This window comes from Choloepus didactylus, chromosome 4 (assembly GCF_015220235.1).
Source record: "Choloepus didactylus isolate mChoDid1 chromosome 4, mChoDid1.pri, whole genome shotgun sequence".
NCBI lineage: Eukaryota > Metazoa > Chordata > Mammalia > Pilosa > Megalonychidae > Choloepus > Choloepus didactylus.
The window spans coordinates 62,580,969-62,600,845 of NC_051310.1; the positions used below are offsets into that span (position 1 = coordinate 62,580,969).

Sequence of the window (19,877 nt, forward strand, 5' to 3'; positions counted from 1 at the left end):
AAAGGCGTTGGTCAGCCTTCAGTAGGTAAAGTCAGCGCTAAGACATTCTTGGAGAACAGGAAAGAATGAGGAAATGCACTGAAGCAGGAAAATCTGAATTGTGTTTGAAGTACAGTCTAGTATGGCAGAAATGTGAAAAGAACTTTTGAAGGATGTAAGCTGGGAGACAGGACTAAAAAGGTAGGTTGACGTTCAATTATGCAAGGCCTTAAATATCAGCATTAAGTAAGTTAAATTTCATTTTTCTCACAAAATGAAAAGACAGTAGTTATTTGCATGGATTGAGACCACTGCTAAAGATGCAGTGCTGCCTCCACATAATCTAGAGAAAAGCGTCAAAGATAAACTAACTTCATCTAACAGTAGAGAATATTCCCTAATAAGGGATCACCCAAGTGGAATCCAAGTAGTAGAGAAAGGGAACTTATTTTTCAAGAAATGTATACTTATTTGTATGTTCATTCAACTTTTACCCATGATTATTTTTAGGAAATGGTGATGGTGTTTCAAAACTAATTAGTGAAAATACAGAAGGATCTGCACAAGCACCACAATTACCACGAAAAAAGGACAAGCGAGACTTCCCTGTACGTATAATAGGCATTTGGCAATTAATTATGACTAATACTGTTTTTATTGTGTAAGGTAATAGTTTACTTAATTCCATAATTTGAATAACTGAATTGTTAAATGTGTAAATAATTCTTTAGGGCTTATGGGGTCTAATAGTATTAAAAATTATGTTTTTCCACAGAAACCAGTCATCAATGGCCTTCCACCTACCCCTAAAGTACTGGTAAGGAATATTTTTATGTGAACCATTTGCCACTTTATCCCTTTAGAAGCAGCATAAGTTTATTAATTGTTAGGTATCTTGAGCCATTGAAAAGAAAGAAATGATAAAATACAAACTAGAACAATAGATTGTGTTATAGTATAAGGCATTAGATACATTTGAATAAACCATGGGTCAGGTTGTGTACCCGAATTTGAATAAGTTGGTTAGAGTGTGGAAAGTATTTCACTTTTTATAGGTAATGGCAATTGGGCTTTCAGATTGGCCCACAAAGGCCAACTTAATTTTAAATATGATATTAATACTGTGTCATCTTCATTATGTGGGATAATGTCTTTCTACCCCTGAAGCCATTCTCACATTTGACTACACACAATGAAAAGGAATAGGGAAGCTTATGTTAATGCTTTTTCTCTGGTCCTTGAGTGGAACCATCTTTGAGGTGTCTCAGCCAATCATGTGAATAGGGTGTTTTATTAATTGTACTTTTTTATTCAGTAAAAGTCTAATATTTAATATAAATCTTCTTCTTGTCTATTATCATTACTATGGTGTTATACTGCAATTATAATCATTATAATGTTACTGAATAAAATCATTCTTTGTGTCACATTAATAAATGTTAATCCTAATTAAAATAGTAACTTAAAATTCCTAGAATATATTATTGAAGTATGTAGATGTTTTGGTAAATTTTATATTTTTGCCCCTAAATAGTGGAGTACAAAAAGAAAGAATATGAAATTCCCTTGGTAGAAGGAGTTAAATTATATGAAAATAGATATTTTGCTTTGGGATGAAACCACAAGTATATGCAAATAAAAAGAATTTTGGCATTTCATAATAAACTTAGCTATTTTTAAAGAACATATAAAGTTATTTAATCAAATAAGTCAAATTTCTCTTTTTATAAATAAGATGGGAGCATGTTTTTCCAAAGTTTTTGATGGCTGCCCTTTGAAAATTAATTGTGCAACGTCCTGGATACATCCTGATACAAAAGGTAATATTTCTGGACTTTTATGTACATCTCCAATGAAGTATTTATTATGGGAAATTGATGTTTATGATCAGCAAACTAAGGTTGTTTATTTTAAAAATAAGACTTTGGAGACTAAATGATACAGGTACCTTCAACAACTTAAACATATAAATAAGAGTTTTAGCTAAAGGCATTTGATTATAGAATACAGAGTAACTGTTCCTGATTAAAGGAGATGAAATAGACATCACAATGGATTGCAACCATAATTTTGAATTTGGATTTTCTTTTACATATAATTGTAGGATATTGCTTGGATAATTGCCAATCTCCACAACTAAGATTAGATAATTCCTAATTTTTATCATTGTACTGTGATTATATGGCTTTTTTATTTTTAGGAAATACACTCTGAAATATTTAGGAGCAAAGGGCATCATGCCTGTAACTTAAACAGTTCAGAAAGATAAATTATGTGTGTATAGAGTGAAAAAGATATAAGAAAAAGAGTAGATGTTACTATTTGTGGAAGTTGTGTGAAGAATATTCAAAAATTCTTTTTACTATTGCAGCTTTTCCATAAGTCTGAAATGATGTCAAAATAACAAAATTTATTTTTAAAAATTTACACTGTGTATTTTTTTAAGTGAGGAAGCATAATGTGTAGAGGAAAAATTTAGGATCAAATAGTCTGTGTTTGAATTTAGTTCTGTCATTACTAGGTGACTTGGGAAACACACTTAACACCTCTGACTCTTGGTGCAATCATTTGTGTTATAAGTTCTCTTAGTATTCACCTTGTTGCAAGGAAGGAAGGAGCCTATCTGAGTGTCCAGTGATTATCAAACAGAGGTTAGGCAGTAGAGGGTGTTGAGGAAATGTTTGTTTCCCCTTCAACACAGTAGTGAAAATAAGACATACAATGATCTGTTTTAAATGTCCTTATTTGAAAGTATGAACATAATACAATATTTTTAACAGTAAGGAGATGGTTTATTTTTTGGTTTGTAATTTTTAATTTTGATATAATTTCAAACTTATGGAAAAGTTATAAAAATAGTACAAGGAACTCCTGTTTGTCTTTTTCTCAAATTCACCAATTGTTTCTATTTTATTCCATTTTGTTTAACACTATGTCCATCTATCTATACATGCATTTTTTTCTGAATCACTTCAGAATGAGTTGGAAACATCATGCTTCTTTATCTCTTAAATACTTCAGTATTTCTTAGCAACAGGAATGGTCTCTTACATAATCAAAGTACAATAATAAAGATTAGGAAATTTATCGTTGATAGAACTGTTTTCTAATCCACAGTCCTTATTCAAATTTTATTAATTATCTCAATAATGTCCATAGTGATCACCCCTCTCCTTGTTACCCCCAGTCCAACATCCAATTCAGGATCACATGTTGCATTTAGCTACCATGTCTCTTTAGTCTCCTTTAAACTGTAACAGTTCCTTATCCTTTCTTTATCTCTCTTGATCTTGATATCTTTGAGGCCACTTATTTTGTAGAATGCCTCATGCTTAGACCAGGTTACACATTTTTAGTGGGAACAACACAGAAGTGTTATTGTGCCTTTCTTAGTGAGTCATATTAAGAGGCACATGATATCAGCTTGCCATATACTGATGATGTTAGCATTAGCACTGATCAGTTGGGTAAGGTGATGTTTGCTACCTTTGGCTACTGAAAAGTTACTATTTTTCCTAGTTACTATGGAGAAACACCGAGACTGTAAATATCCTGTTGCTATCCAACTTTCATCTGCTAGTTTTAGCACCCATTGACAATTTTCTAACTCCATCATTCTTTTTATGTTTATTAAAGAAAAGCTTTCCCTTCTCTCCCAGTTATTTATTTATGTATTTATATCAGTTTGAATTTAGCAATTCCTATTTTATTCAGTGAGCTATAATCTATTGCTATTATTATCTCAGTGCTTACATTGTCCCAGAGTTTTGGCCAGGAGGAGCTCCTCTGTTCTTTTCTTTACTATGTCCTCAACATTTTTTGAGTGCTTCCTTGAGTGCTTTCTGGCATAACAAGATTTCAGGGCTCATCTTGTACTTTCCTTGCCCCAGAATTGGAATCAGTCTTTTCTCCAAGGAGTCCTGATTTCTTTTGGTGGAAAATAATTTATAATTTCCTTTTTCAAAAGAGCATTTGAGGTATCTTGCAAAAATAGATAACTATAATGAAAAATGTTGAAGGGGAATATCAGATAGTAAAATAAAGCCATAGCAAGTTAGTCTAAGAAAATATCTGCTTTTGAAAAATAAGAAAAGAATTGGAGAATAAGAAAAAGAAGGTGGCATGAATTTTAGAAATTAGTTTTTCTTTAGATGAGTGGGTGTCTTATTCTTCATACCAGTAAATATAAAGCCATTATTTCAGTGAATGATTTCAGAAAATAATCATATATTGTGGTAATTTATCTTAACTATTTTAGATCAGTACATTATTTTTGGAACTGAAGATGGTATTTATACATTGAATCTCAATGAGCTACACGAGGCAACAATGGAACAGGTAATTAGGAATTTTAACTCAAGAAACTAGACAAATTGAATAGAAGGAATATCCCAGTTTTAATTTTTATGATTTAAATATATAAAGGAACAAAACTGTAATCTTTACATATTCATGTTAAAAAGAAATTTTCCTAAGGTTTTGGTAATTTACTGAATGGTAGAAAACAGTTATTTTTATATTATTTCAGAATGTTGGGATTTGGAGGTTGAGAGACAAAGGAATAAAATTTGAGGTTTTAATTATCTTCTCTTTTTCTTTTAGTTATTTCCACGAAAGTGTACTTGGTTATATGTTATGAATAATACTTTAATGTCATTATCAGGTATGTATACTATGAGGAAAAATAAACCAGAGATAAGCAGAGAAATATAATTTTAATACACACTATTTTTAAATGTTATTTTTAAATCTGGGTAACTATAATATAGCAATTCAGACTTTCTATAATGGACTCTCTAGTATTGAATGTACCTATCCAGATGTTTTCTACCAACTTAAAGCAGGAAGAAACTTTGAAAAAGGACTCTATGTCTATCTAGGGCATCACTTCCCAAATCCACTCAGCTTTCTCCACCATCACTATGACCATTCTGCGCTCCATTGAGAATTACTAATTAAAGGGAAAGAATCAGAGGATCATGTTACTTCCTTTCTGTGTGATCTTGAGCAAGTAACTTACCCTTTCTATGCCTCAATTTCTTAATTGTAAAATGAGGATGATGATTATAGTAACAACCTAATGAGGTTGTTTGAGGATTGAGTGAGATGATATCCAAGAGTGCTTAGTGAACTGTCAGATCTTATATAGATGTTTGCTGGTAGAATTCGTGTTTTTCTGGACCGTGTTTTAGCCATTAGAATGATGCTTTAAAATCTTCTGAAGAAGTTGATTCCAGAGCAACCTCTTCTAGTTTTATTTTTTCTGTTTTTCTTTTTTCGTTGTCGTGGTTGTTTGTTTAATTGCTTGGTTGGTGTTTTAGGTTCTAGGCTTTTAAAAAAAATTCTTACCTGCCAAAAATATTTTCTTACATTTTGCATCTAAGTGGCTACCTAGAGATTTGCTGTTTGCTTTTGTTTTATCGAGTACAAAATAGTTATTTATCATTTCTTTTTGCCCCTTAATAAATCATTAATGCTATCAGCTGTTAAAATAGTACTCAGCTCTTTTTCTACTTTGAATAATTATTTTTCAGTTACTTTTTTTAGTGCCCTCTCATTCTCTACATCTCATTAGTTATGTGATGATTATATCCTGGCTCTTAGTTACAGTACTGCTAGGCTTCTCAGGATGGGCTTTCCAGTATTGAGTATACCTTTTTAGCTATTTATGCTTTAAAGCATCATTGCTAATATACAGATTTACTAATATGAAGTTAATTATGAACTGTAGTCTAAGAAATGACATATTATTTCATAATTTTAAGTGTACATGTGTATATAAGACTTGACTCCCACTAACCATTGCTTAGTGGATGTTCTTCAGGAATTTCTGTATTTGAGCTGGTGACAGTGTTTATAAAAAGCGTTATTATTTGATTGTACCATGAATGGCTTCTAAAAAGCTGGGACCCTCAAAAGAATACTTAATCTCTTTGATTTTAATTATGTTTCCCCCAATTTTTTTATTCTTATGTAGCAAACTATTAAATATAATGTATTACTATTATGAAAATAACGCAATTTTGTTTAACAATTTTGAATAATATGCATATAAAATCACTTTCGTCTAATTCTCCTGCTACTTTTATCCCTACTCATACCTATTGTTAGAAATAAGCTTAAAAGAACTAAGGGAAAGGAGGGGGAAGTTAGCTTGTTAATTAGTTCTTTACTGTGGTTAAGATGTCCTTTAAAACTGGAAGGAAGTAAGTAGCAGAGCTCAATAGAAGAGACTTGTGTTCTCCTTAAGGGTCTGTGTTTGTGTAAGTGTGGACAAACACACACGTGTTTGGTTGCCTATATAGAGGAATTAGAAAGAGGAATTGGTGTTAGGCAGAATGTTTGTAGTCTGAAACAATATAGAGAATCTTATCAAGGATAAGACACTATGTAAATGTTGTCTAATAATAAAAGTCTAAATAATGTTTGTTTTGTTATATTACCATACTATATGTAGTACAGCACAAGAAGATATTTACCATATATTTGCCATATTTACCAGATATTTACCATAGCTTAACACGGCTATGTTTTTGATTATATGAAAAATGTAGCTCTAATATGCTTGTATTATGGTTTATCAACTTGTTTTAGTTTTCTTAATCAGATTGTTATATTTAAGACTTAATTTACAATCATCTTTAATCCAAGGTAATCTGTATCACTATTGATAAATAGCTGTCTCCCAGAAAAATGATGATATATTTTTGAAAGAATTTTCCTTGTTATACTAAAAGAATCACATGTGCATCATTGTAACTCAGTCCATGATGTAAGATTTTGTGTAATAATATTTAACAATTTCTCTTTCTATGCTGGCATTATTAAGGTTTACATATATTTTGCTCAAATCACCTATTAAAGTTAGACTATTCCTAATTTGTGTATTATGAAACAAAATTGTCTACTCTCTTGAAAATTATTCTACTTGTTATCATCTTTCAAAATGTTAATAACTGGATTGTGTGTTTTTTTTTTTTTTTGGCATGTGTTTTTCGGTTTTGCTTGGTTTTTGAACATTTCTGGACTCCTCGTTTTAGAAGGTAATTATGATTTCTTTTAGTTGAAAATTGTATTCTTCTGCTGTAAGTTATTCTTACAAAAGTAATGTGTTTCTCTTTTATAGGAAAAACTTTTCAACTCTACTCTCATAATCTTATAGCTTTGTTTGAACAAGCCAAAAAACCAGGATTAGCTGCCCATATTCAAACCCATAGATTTCCAGACCGCATACTACCAAGGTACACAGAATATAATTTTGATTCAACTGGGAATGAGGGAATTAGTGTCTATTTTAAAACATCTGATATTCCTTGCCCAATAAAAAAAACATCCTTTGTCTTAATTTTGAAAAGTAGTTTATGGTAAAGTATATGTCATCATCTAGAGTACAAAAGGTCAGTGGTTCCTAAACCTGACCATGAGAATCCTTGTAAAAGTTTTTTAATGCAGATTCCCAGGCCCTACCCCAGTCCTATAAAATCAGATACTCTCAGGTCAGAATTCAAGACTGATTTTTTTGTTTGTTTGTTTGCTTGCTTTTTTGTTTTAATTTCCTTGGGTGATTCTGACACAGTTGATTCATACATCACTATCTGGTAACCACTAAACTAGAGTACATTAATACTGTCTTATGTTTTCAGAAAGTTCGCTTTAACAACAAAAATTCCTGATACAAAAGGCTGTCACAAATGTTGCATAGGTGAGTAAATGCTATTTCTCAATCTGGATAGCTAGAACTTTTTATATCTTTTAAATTATCTGAAGATGATATTGAATTAAACAGGAAGGAGAGGAGGTTTTTACATTTGTTTTTAGGTATTAAGAAGCCATAGGAAGCATAAGAAGGTATAGATGGACATAGAATAAAAATGCTTGAAAACAATACCTTCATGTTTTCTCAGACATACAGTTCCTAAAGCTTTTTTAACCATTGTCCCTGAGGCTGTATCTCCCCTAAATTCTAGCTTTCATTTATGCAGTGCTTCTATTAACCAGTTACTGTTTAATGTTTTTATCCTGCCTTTTTATCCTTTTTGTTTAATAATCAGTGAGTTTACACATTGATCTTCATACTTCATAATAGCTCCACAGAACAGTCCATACCCTTTAGAACAAAAACATTTAAAAGTGTACCTCCTATAATTATAAGTAAATATTGTGAGTATTTTTTTTTTAGGAAGAACCAGGTCCATATCTGTTACCAAATTCCCAAGATCTAGGACCCAAGAAAGGTTTAGAAGCTTACAATCTAAAGTATAAACTCATAAATGAGGGAATGGTTATTGTAAGTAACTATTCTTATAGTCAATATGTTATCGTTCATAGGTGTTAAGTTGGAAGGAAGGAAAGACCAATATGAGTTTTTGTAGATTTAAGCCAAGGAGGTTAAATCTTTAGTAAGATGTAAAATGGTTATTTTCATCTTGTCTTCAGAAGAGAGAAACTTTAAACTGCTGTACCAAAAATGATTTGAATCACCTAGATCTCCTTGTCAGGATTCACTCTTGCAGTCAGTTTAATTAAGAAGCAGCTCTATGGGTTGTATACTGATGAGGTGTTTTAGTGCTTAAAATTTTGTTCTTGTAAAACATTCCTGTGTTTAAGAATGTAGTATATGAAAGGTGTTTAGAAATAAGATATATATAATTTAAAATGGAGTTAAGCCTCTACTCTTTAATTTCAATAAAATAATAAAATTGAAAAAGAAATAGTCATATTTCCTGATAATGGGCACACAAAATATAAAGAGGTAATGTGGGACAAAAACAACATAAAGAGTAGAAACAAAGGGATATGGCAGCAGATAACATGTAGGCCATTGAAGTTAAGTTGCTATCTTTTCAAATTTGTAGGTTACAAACACAAGTCATGTAATACAAGCTCCAGGGTAACACAAAGAAAGTATTTTAAAAATATACAGAAATGGAAATGAGAAACAGATCATTCAGATACATCACAAAAGAACTTCTATTCAGAAAAGTAGACTGCAATAAAGGAAAAGAGGAAAAAAAGTTATACATGTAAAAACCAAAGGGCACAATAGTTGAAGTAATTACTGCCTTTACAGTAATAACATTGAATGTTATTAGATTAAATTACCCAATCTAAAGACAAAGGTTGGCAGAATGGGAAAAAAAAGCATTATCCAACTGTATGCTGTTTACAAGAGACTCATTTTAGACCCAAAGATGCAGATAAGTTGGAAGTGAAAGGATGGAAAAAGATATTCCACGCCAATAGTAACCAAAAGACAGCTGGGGTAGCTATACTAATATTGAAAATAATACATTTTAAGGCAAAAGCTGTTACAAGAAACAAAGAAGGACACTATATATTAACAAAAGGGTCTGTGCACCAAAAAGAAATAACAGTCATAAATATTTATGCACCTAGTCATGGTGTCCCAAAATAAATGGGGCAAATACTGGCAAAACTAAAGGAAGAAATCAATGGCTCTACAATAATAGCTGGAGACTTCAATACACCACTGTCCTCAGCAGATAGAACGTCTAGACAGAAGATCAAAAAGGAAATGGAGAACTTGAATAATATGATAAATAACCTAGTCCTAACATAAACAGAACATTGGACCCCAAACTACAGGGTACACATTCTTACCAATTGCACATGCATCATTCTCTAGGATAGACCAAATGTTGGGTTGCAATACAAGTCTTAATGAATTTTAAAAGATGGAAATTATACAAAGCATCTTCTCTGACAACAGTGTAATAAAGCTGGAAATCAATAACAGGCAGAGAACTGGAAAATCCAAATATATGGAAGTGAAATAACATACTATAAAATAATCAGTGTGTCAAGAAGAAATCACGAGGAAAATATCCTTGAGACGAATGAAAATGAGAACACAGTATATCAAAACTTATGGGATACACTGAAGATAGTGATGAGAGGGAAAATTGCCAAAAGTGCTTACCTTAAAAAAGAAGAAATCTCCCTGGCAATGCAGGATATGACTCCTGGGGATGAATCTGGACCTGGCATCGTGGGATTGAGAATATCTTCTTGACCAAAAGTGGGGTGCAAAATGAGACGTAATAGTTTCAGTGGCTGAGAGATTTCAAATGGAGTCGAGAGGTCACTCTGGTGGACATTCTTATGCACTGTATAGATAACACCTCTTAGATTTTAATGTATTGGAATAGCTAGAAGTAAATACCTGAAACTATCACACTCCAACCCAGTAGTCTGGACTCCTGAAGACAACGGTATAACAATGTAGATTAAGGGATGACAGTGTGATTGTGAAAACCTTGTAGATCACACTCCCTTTATCTAGTGTATGGATGGCTGAGTAGAAAAATGGGGACAAAAACTGAATGAAAATAGGATATGATGGGGGGTGACTTGGGTGTTCTTTTTTACTTTTATTTTTTATTCTGATTCTTATTCTTTCTGATGTAAGGAAAATGTTCAGAAATAGATTGTGGTGATGAATGCATAACTATAACATCGTACTGTGAACAGTTGATTGTACACCATGGATGATTGTATGGTATGTGAATATATTGCAATAAAACTGAATTTAATTTAAAAAAAAAAAAGGAATCCTAAAATCAAGGAACTAGAAAGAACAAACGAAACCTAAAGCAAACAGAAGGAAAGAAATAATGATAGTTAGAGCAAAGATAAATGAAGTAGAGAATAAAAAAACAGTAGAGAGCATTAACAAAACCAAAAGTTGGTTCTTTGAAAAGATCAATAAAATTGACAAACCTTTAGCTACACAGAAAAAGAAAAAAAGAGAGAGGACATGAATAAATAATACCAGAAATGAGAGGGAGGTCACTACTGATCCCACAGGAAAAAAAAAAAAAGATCATAGGAGGATACAATGAACAACTATATGCCAACAAATTAACAAATTTGGCAACCTAAATGAAATGGACAAACACATGAATAACCTACACTGACTAGAAGAAATAGAAGATGTCAACTGACCAATTACAGATAAAGAGATTGAATCACTCATCAAACACTTTCCAACAAAGAAAAGCCCAGGAGCAGATGGCATCACAGGTGAATTCTACCCAACATTCCATGAAGATATAATAACAGTCCTACTTAAGATCTTCCAAAAACTTAAAAAATTGCATTCTATGAAGTCAGCATCACCCTAATACCAAAGCCGGATAAAGACGCTATGAGAAAAGACAATTACAGACCAATTTCCCTTATGAATATAGATGCAAAAATCCTCAACAAAGTACTAGCAAATCAAATCCAACAGCATATTAAAAGAATTATACACCATGATCAAGTGGGATTTATCCCAGGTATTCAAGGGTGGTTCAATATAAGAAAATCAGTTAAGCCTTAAGACATCACATTAACAGAACAAAGGGGAAAAGCCACATGATTGTCTCAATTGATGCAGAAAAGGCATTTGACAAAATCCAGTGTCCTTTATTAGAGAAGTTGTAGGTTTGCAGAATAATCATGCATAAAATACAGGATACCCATATACCACTCTATTATTAACACCTTGCATTGGTGTGAAACATTGGTTACAATTGATGATAGCACATTTTAATAATTGTACTATTAACTACACTTCATGTGAACTATAGTTCCATGTAGTTCCACGGATTTTTAAAAATATTTTATTCCATTACCTTGTATATAATCTAACATTTCCGCTTGTCACATTCACATAAATATTTCCATTAATTATATTCATGATATTGTGCTGCCATCACCACCGTCCATTACCAAAATATTTCTGTCATTCCAAATAGGAACCCTGTACATTTTGACCCTTAACTTCCCATTTCCTATCCCCACATTGTCTCCAGGTAACCTATTTTATAGATAGATAGATAGATAGATAGATAGATAGAGAGACAGACAGACAGACAGACCTATTTTATACATAGATAGATAGATAGATAGATAGATAGATAGATAGAGTTCCGGTAGGTAGGTAGGTAGATTAGATAGATTAGATTAGATAGATAGATGATAGATAGATAGAAAGATAGATTAGATAGATAGATTAGATAGATAGAGTTCCGGTTTGCTAATGCTGCCCTTTTGCAAAACACCAGAAATGTATTGGCTTTTATAAAGGGGGTTGATTTGGTTACACAGTTACAGTATTAAGGCCATAAAGTGTCCATGGTAAGTCATCAACAATCAGGTACCTTCACTGGAGAAAGGCTATTGGCATCCGGAAAACCTCTGTTCGCTTGGAAGGCATGTGGTTGGTGCCTGCTTGCTCCCAGGTTGCATTTCAAAATGGCGTTCTCCAAAATGTCAGTGTCATCTTCCAATGGCCGTCTTCAAAATGTGTCTCTCAGCTGCAGCTAGCAGTGAGCATCTTCTGTCTGAGCTTTGATAGGGTTCCAGTGAACTAATCAAGGCCCACGCAGAATGGGAGGAACCAGGCCACCATGGAAATTATCTAATCAGAGTTATCACCTACAGTTGGGTGGGTCATATCTCCATGAAAACAACCTAATCCAAAGGTTCCAACGTAATCAGCACTAATATGTCTGCCCCTACAAGATTGCATTAAAGAATGTAGCTTTTTCTGGGGAACATAATATATACAAATCAGCTCAGATAGATATACATACCACATTTTGTTTATCCATTCGTCGGTTAATGGACACCTGTGTTGCTTCTGTGTTATGGCAATTGTGAATAATGCCTCTATGAACACTGGTGTGCAAATATCTGTTGGAATCCCTGCTTTCATTTCTTTTGGGTATATACCTAATAGTGGGATTGCTGGGTTACATGGTAATTCTATACTTAGCTTTCTGTGAGAAACTGCCAAACTGTCTTCCACAGTGGCTGCACCACTTTACATTCCCACCAGCAACAAATGAGTGTTCCTATTTTCTCCACATCTTCTCCAACACTTGTAATTTTTTTTAATAGCAGCCATTGTAGTGGGTGTGAAACAACATCTCATTGTGGTTTTGATTTGCATTTCCCTAATAGCTGGTGATGTTGAGCATCTTTCCATGTGCTTTTTAGCCATTTGTATATCTTCTTTGGAGAAATATCTATTCAAGTCTTTAGCCCATTTTTAAATTGAGTTGTCTTTTTGTTATTTCTTTATATATTCTGGCTATGAATGTGGATATGTGGTTTCCAAATATTTTCTCCCATTGTGTGTAGGTTGTCATTTTACTTTAATAATAGGCTTTGAGACACAAAAGTTTTTAATTTTGATGAGGTCCCATATGTCTATTTTTTATTTTGTTGCTCGTCTGTGGGCATTAAGTCTAAGAAGTCATCACCTAACACAAGATCCTGAAGATGCTTCCCTACATTTTCTCCTAGGAGTTTGACAGTTTGGGCTCTTAGATTTTGAGTTGATTTTTGTATAAGGTGTGAATTACGGGTCCTCCATCATTCCTTTACATATGGATATTCAGTTCTCCTAGCATCAATTGTTAAAAGAGACTGTTCTTTCCCAGTTGAGTGGACTTTGCCACCTCATCAGAAATCTGTTGGCCATAATGTAATGGTTTATTTCCAAGCTCTCAGTTTGATTCCGTTGGTCTGTGTGTCTGTCCTTGTTCCAATACCATGCTGTTTTCATTACTGTGGCTTTGTAATAAGATTTAAGCTTGGCAAGTGTGACTCTCCATCTTCGATCTTTTTCAAGAAGGCTTTAGCTATTTAGGATCCCTTACCCTTCCATATAAATTTGATGATTGGCTTTTCCATTTCTGCAAAGAAGGTTATTGGAATTTTGTTTGGGATTGTGTTGGATCTATAAATTGCTTTGGGTAGGATTGACATTTAGTGATACTTAGTTTTCTAATCCATGAACACAGAATGTCCTTCCATTTATTTAGGTCTTTGGTTTCTTTTATCAATGTGTCGTAGTTTTCTGTGTACACATCCTTTTAAATCTTTGGTTAGATTTATTCCTAGACTTTTGATTCTTTTAGTTGCTATTATGAATGGAACTTTTTTCCTTGATTTCTTCTTCTGATTGTTCATTGCTTGAGTATAGAAACACTCCTGATTTGGGGTGTTGATCTTGTACTCTTTCATTTTGCTGAATTCATTTATTAGCTCTAGGAGCTTTATTGTGGATTTTTCAGGATTTTCTATATATAGGGTCATGTCCGAAAGTTTTACTTCTTCCTTAACAATCTGGATGCCTTTTACTTCTTTTTCTTGCCTCATTGCTCTGGCAAGAACTTCCAATACATTGTTGAATAACAGTGGTGACAGTGGGCATCCTCATCTTATTCCTGATCTTATAGGGCAAGCTTTCATTCTTCCGCTATTAAGTAGGATATTAGCTGTGGAGTTTTCACATATGCCTTTTAACATGTTGAGGACATTTCCTTCTATTCTGAGTGTTTTATCAAAAAGGAGTACTGGGTTTTGTCAAATGCCTTTTCTGCATCAATTGAGATGATCATGTTTTGTTTTGTTTTTTCCTTCATTCTCTTAATGTAGTGTATTCCATGAATTTTCTTGTGTTGAACCAACCTTGTACACCAGGGATGAACCCCACTTGATCATGATGTATCATTATTTAAATATGCTGTTGAATTTGATTGCTAGTATTTTGTGGAAGATTTTTGTATCTAATTTATAAGAGATATTGGTCTGTAATTTTCTATTATTATGGTGTCTTTATGTGGCTTTTGTATGATGGTCAGGTTGTCCCTGTAGAATGAAATAGGGAGTGTTCCCTCCACTTCAGTTATTTGGAAGAGTTTGAGCAGAATTGGAGTTAAGTCTTCTTGGAATGTTTGATCTGGTCCTGGATTTTTCTTTGTTGGGAGGTTTTGGATTACTGATTGAATCTATTTACTAGTAATTTGTTTGCTCAGATTTTCTATTCTTTAGTCAATGTAGACAGATTGTGTGTTTCTAAGAATTTGTCTCATCTAGGTTATCTAATTTATTGGAGTACAGTTGTTCATAGTATCCTCTTATAGTCCTTTTTATTTCAGCAGTGTTGGTAGTAAAATGTCCCCCTTTTCATATCTGATTTTTGTTAGTTTTATCTTCCTCAGTCTAGTTAAAGGTTTGTCAATTGTATTGATATTTTCAAAGAACCAACTTTGGGTTTTATTGATTCTCTTGTTTTTTGTTTTCTATTTCATTTATCTCCACTACTAATTATTATTTCCTTGTTTCTCCTTACTTTGTGTTTACTTTGCTCTTCTTTTTCTAGTTCTTCCAGTTTTGAAGTTAGGTGTGTGATTTGAAGCCTTTCTTCCTTTTTAATGTAAGCCTTTAGAGCTATAAATTTCACTCTGAGTACTGCCTTTGCTGCATCCCATAAGTTTTAACATGTTCTGTTTTCATTTTCATTCACTTAAGGATTTCCTAATTTTGCTTTTGATTCCCTCTTTAATCCATCAGTTGTTTAAGAGTATGTTGTTTAATTTCCACGTGTTTGTGAATTTTCCATTTATCCCTCTCTTACTGATTTCTAGCTTCATTCTGTTTGGTCAGAGATTTCAATATTTTTGTGTGATTTCAATATTTTTGAATTTATTGAGACTTGTTTTGTGACCTAATATATATATGGTCTATTCTGGAAAGTGATCCATGTGCACTTTATAAGAATGTGTTTTCTGTTTTTGTTGGGTGAAGTGTTCTATATATGTTTGTTAGATCAGTTGGTATAGAGTATTGTTCAAGTCTGTTTCCTTTTTGCTCTTCTGACTGGATGTTATATCCATTATTGAGAGTGATGTATTAAAGTTTCCTACTATTAATAGAACCATCAATTTCTCCCTACAAATTTGTGAGTTCTGGCATATATATTTATAATTGTTTCATCTTCTTGTTGAACCTTCCCCTTTATCAATATATAATAACTATCTTTGTCCCCTTTAACTGTTTTTTACTTAAAGTCTATTTTATCTAATATTAATTTAGCTACCTCAGCTCTCTGTTGGTTACTACTTGCATGGTATATATTTTTCCATCCTTTCACTGTAACCTATTTGTGTCTTTGAATTTAGGTGAGTCTCTGGCAGACAGTTTATAGTTAGGTCATATTTTTTTATCATTCTACCAACCTCTGCCTTTTCACAAGAGCGTTTAATCCATTTATATTTAAAGTCACTACTGATAATATGTGACTTTTTTCTGCCATTTTGCTATTTAGCCTTTGTATATCTTATACCTTTTTTTGTACTTCAATTCTTCCATTAATGCCTACTTTTGTATTTATTTAGTTTTTTGGTTTCATATCATATTGAGTGCCTTTTCATTTCTATCTGTATGTATTTTTCATCTGTTTTCCTTCTGGTTACCATGGGGTTAAAATTCAAGATCCTAAATATATGACAATCATGTTTAGTTTGATAACCAATGTAACTTCAGTATGCATTTTTCCTATACTCCTGTGTCACCCCACCGTTGTTTTGGATTTGTTACCACTTACATCTTTGTACATTGTATGTCCAAAACCATAAATTTATCATTACTTTTTATGCATTTGCTTTTAGCACTTGTACGAAGTAAGAATGGAGTTACATACCAAACAATATAATAGAATAATACTGATGTTTATAATTACCCAAATAGTTACCTTTAGTGCAGGTCTTTATTTCTTTATGCCACTTTGAACCAGTGACTAGTGTCCTTTCCTTTCAGTCTGAAGAACTCCCTTCAACATTGCTTGCAGGGCAGGTCTAGTGGTGATGAATTCCCTCAGCTTTTGTTTATCTGAGAATGTCTTTCTCTTTCCCTCATTTGTGAAAGAAATGCTCTCCAGATACAAAATTCTTGGCTGTCAGTTGTTTTTCTTCAGCACTTTTAAGTATTTCAACCTACTGCCTTTTTGCCTCCCTGAGAAATTGGCACTCAATCTAATTGTGACTCCCTCATATGTAACATGTTGCTTTTCTCTTGCAGCTTTCAGTACTCCTTGTCCTTTGCAGTCAATAGTGTGATCAGTACATATATTCTTTTTCATGTTTATCCTGTTTGGTGTTCTCGGGATGTGCATATTCACATATTTTGCTATGTTTGGGAAGTTCTCTGTCATTATTTCTTTGAATATTCCTTCTTCCCCTTTCTCTCTTTTCTTCTCCTCTGGGAGTCCCATAATGTGTATATTGGTATGCTTGATCGTGTCCCAGAGATGTTTTAGGCTATTTTCACTTTTTATAATTCATTTTCATTTCCCACAGCCAGACTCATTTCAAGTGTCTTATCTTTGAGTTCACTGATTGTTTTTTCTGTCAGCTCTAAACTGCTCTTGAAACCCTCCTGGGAATTTTTCATTTCGTTTATTTGGTCTTCAACTCCAGTGGTTCTGTCCCTTTCTGTCACTGGCGAGCTAGCTAGGGACTGAACCCTACAGTGGTCTGCAGCTAAAGTAGGGGATGGACACTGGTAGCCACTGTACACAGAGAGCAAGAGATTGAATCACTCATCAAACACCTCTCAACAAAGAAAAGCCCAGGACCGGATGGGGTCACAGGGAATTCTACCAGTCATTCCAAAAAATTGAAGAGGAGGGGATACTTCCTAACTCATTCTTTGAGGCCAACATCATCCTGATACCAAATCCAGCTAAAGACACTACAAGAAAAGAAAATTACAAACAAATTTGTCTTACGAAAATAGATGCAAAAATCCTCAACAAAATACTTGCAAATTCAATCCAACTGCACTTGAAAGGAATTATTCACCATAGCCAAGTGGGTTTTATCCCAGGTATGTAAGTGTGGTTCAACATAAATCAGTTAATGTACTACACCACATTAACAAAAGGAAGGGGAAAGAAAACACGATTGTCTCAATTGACACGGAAAAGGCAGTTGATAAAATCCAGCAATCCTTTCTTGATAAAAACACTTTGGACACTAGGAAACCTCCTCAACATGATTGAAAAGTCCATAGGTAACATCACATTCAATGGTGAAAAACCGAAAACTTTCCCAGTAAGATCTGTAACAAGACAATTTATGCCCACTGTCACCACTTTTATTCAACATTGTATTGAAAGTTTTAGCCAGAGTGGCTAGACAAGAAAAAGAAATAAAAGTCACCCAAATTGGAAAAGTAGAATTAAAACTTTCACTATTTTCAGGTGACATGATCCTATATATCAAAAGTCTCAAAAAATCCACAACAAAACTCCTAGAGCTAATAAATGAATCAGCAAAGTGGTGGGGTACGAGATCAACACCCCAAAATCAGTAGTATATATGCACTAGTAATGAGCAATCTGAGGAGGAAATCAACAACAAAAAAAATTCAATTCACAATAGCAACTAGAGGAATCAAATATCTAGGAATAAGTTTAACCAAGTATGTAAAGGACTTGTACACAGAATACAAAATATTGCTAAAAGAAATCAAAAAAGACCTAAATAAATGGAAGAACATTCCATGTTCGCTGATTGGAAGACTAAATATCATTAAGATATCAATTCTACCCAGAATGATTTACAGATTCAATGCAATCCCAGTCACAATCCCAACAGCCTAATTGCAGAAATGGAAAACCAATTATAAAATTTATTTGGAAGGGTAAGGGGCCTCAAATAGTCAAAAACAAAAAGAAGCTCAAAGTTGGAGGACTCACACTTCCTGAATTTAAAGCTTATTTCCAAGCTACAATGGTCACAACAGCATGGTACTGGCAAAAAGATAGATATATAGACCAACGGAATTCAATGGATAGTTCTGAATAGGCCTTTGCATCTATACTAACAGATTTTTCACAAGGCTGCCAAGTTCACTCAATTGGGAGTAAATAGTCTCTTCAACAATTGGTGTTGGGACAAGTGAATATCCATATGAAAAAGAATGAAGGAGAACCCCTATCTCATATCATATACAAAAATTAACTCAAAATGGATCAAGGACCTAAATATAAGAACCAGGAGTATAAAACTCCTAGAAGAAAACCTAAGGAAGCATCTTTAGCATCTTGTCTTAGGCAACAGTTTCTTAGACATTACACCCAAAGCACAAGCAACAAAAGAAGAAATAGATAAATAGTACTGCCTCAAAATTTAAAACTTATGTGCATCCAAGGACTTTATCATGAAAGTGCCAAGACAGCCCACTGAATTGAAGAAAATATTGGGAAACTACATATCCAATAGGGTTTTAATATCCAGATTATATAAAGAAAACCTTCAACTTAACAATAAAATGTCAACCCAGTTTAAGAATGGGCAGAAGAGTTGAATAGACATTTCTCCAAAAAAGATATACAAATGCCTAAAAAGCACATGGAACGATGCTCAACATCACTAGCCATTAGGGAAATGCAAATCAAAACCACAATGAGATGTCGTTTCACACCCACTACAGTGGCTGCTTTTTTATTTAAAAAAAACAAGATTACAAGTGTTGGAGAGGATGAATAGGAACATTCATTCATTGCTGATGGGAAGGTAAAATGGTGCAGCCACTGTGGAAGACAGTTTGGTGTGTCCCAGAAAGCTAAGTATAGAATTACTATATGACATGGCAACCCCACTTCTAGGTATATACCCAAAACTGTTGAAAGCAGGGACTCAGACATTTGCACACTGTTGTTCATAGTGACATTATTCAAATTGCCAAAAGATGGAAGTAACCCACATGACCATCAGCCAATGAACAGATAAAAAAAAATGTTTTATAGACATACAATGGAATAGTATTCTGTTGTAAAAAGGAATGAAGTTCTGAATCATGTGACAACATGTACCAACATTGAAGACATCATGTTGAGTGAAATAAGCCAGACACAAAAGGACAAATATTGAATGATCTCACTGATAACGAAATCATTAGAATAAGCAAACTCAGAGAATCAGTATCTTGAATATAGGTTTTCTTCGGCCCTGATTGGGGTAGGGAATGGGGAGTTTATGCTTGAGTTGTACAGAATTTCAATTTGGTTTGATGGTAAAGTTTTGGTAATGGAT

At 33.4% G+C, this 19,877-nt stretch overlaps 1 protein-coding gene across 5 annotated transcripts in view; it reads left to right on the forward strand.

The window, feature by feature from the left end:
- Positions 1–19,877, forward strand: part of MAP4K5 (mitogen-activated protein kinase kinase kinase kinase 5) — a 152,803-nt gene that overhangs the window by 117,916 nt on the left and 15,010 nt on the right. For all 5 annotated transcript variants that reach the window (XM_037832758.1, XM_037832759.1, XM_037832761.1 and 2 more), the window contains 8 exons: positions 490–587; positions 755–796; positions 1,715–1,799; positions 4,238–4,317; positions 4,582–4,642; positions 7,020–7,022; positions 7,106–7,220; positions 7,623–7,681. In XM_037832758.1, coding sequence (XP_037688686.1) covers positions 490–587; positions 755–796; positions 1,715–1,799; positions 4,238–4,317; positions 4,582–4,642; positions 7,020–7,022; positions 7,106–7,220; positions 7,623–7,681 — 543 coding nt within the window. The remainder of the gene's footprint in view (positions 1–489; positions 588–754; positions 797–1,714; positions 1,800–4,237; positions 4,318–4,581; positions 4,643–7,019; positions 7,023–7,105; positions 7,221–7,622; positions 7,682–19,877) is intronic.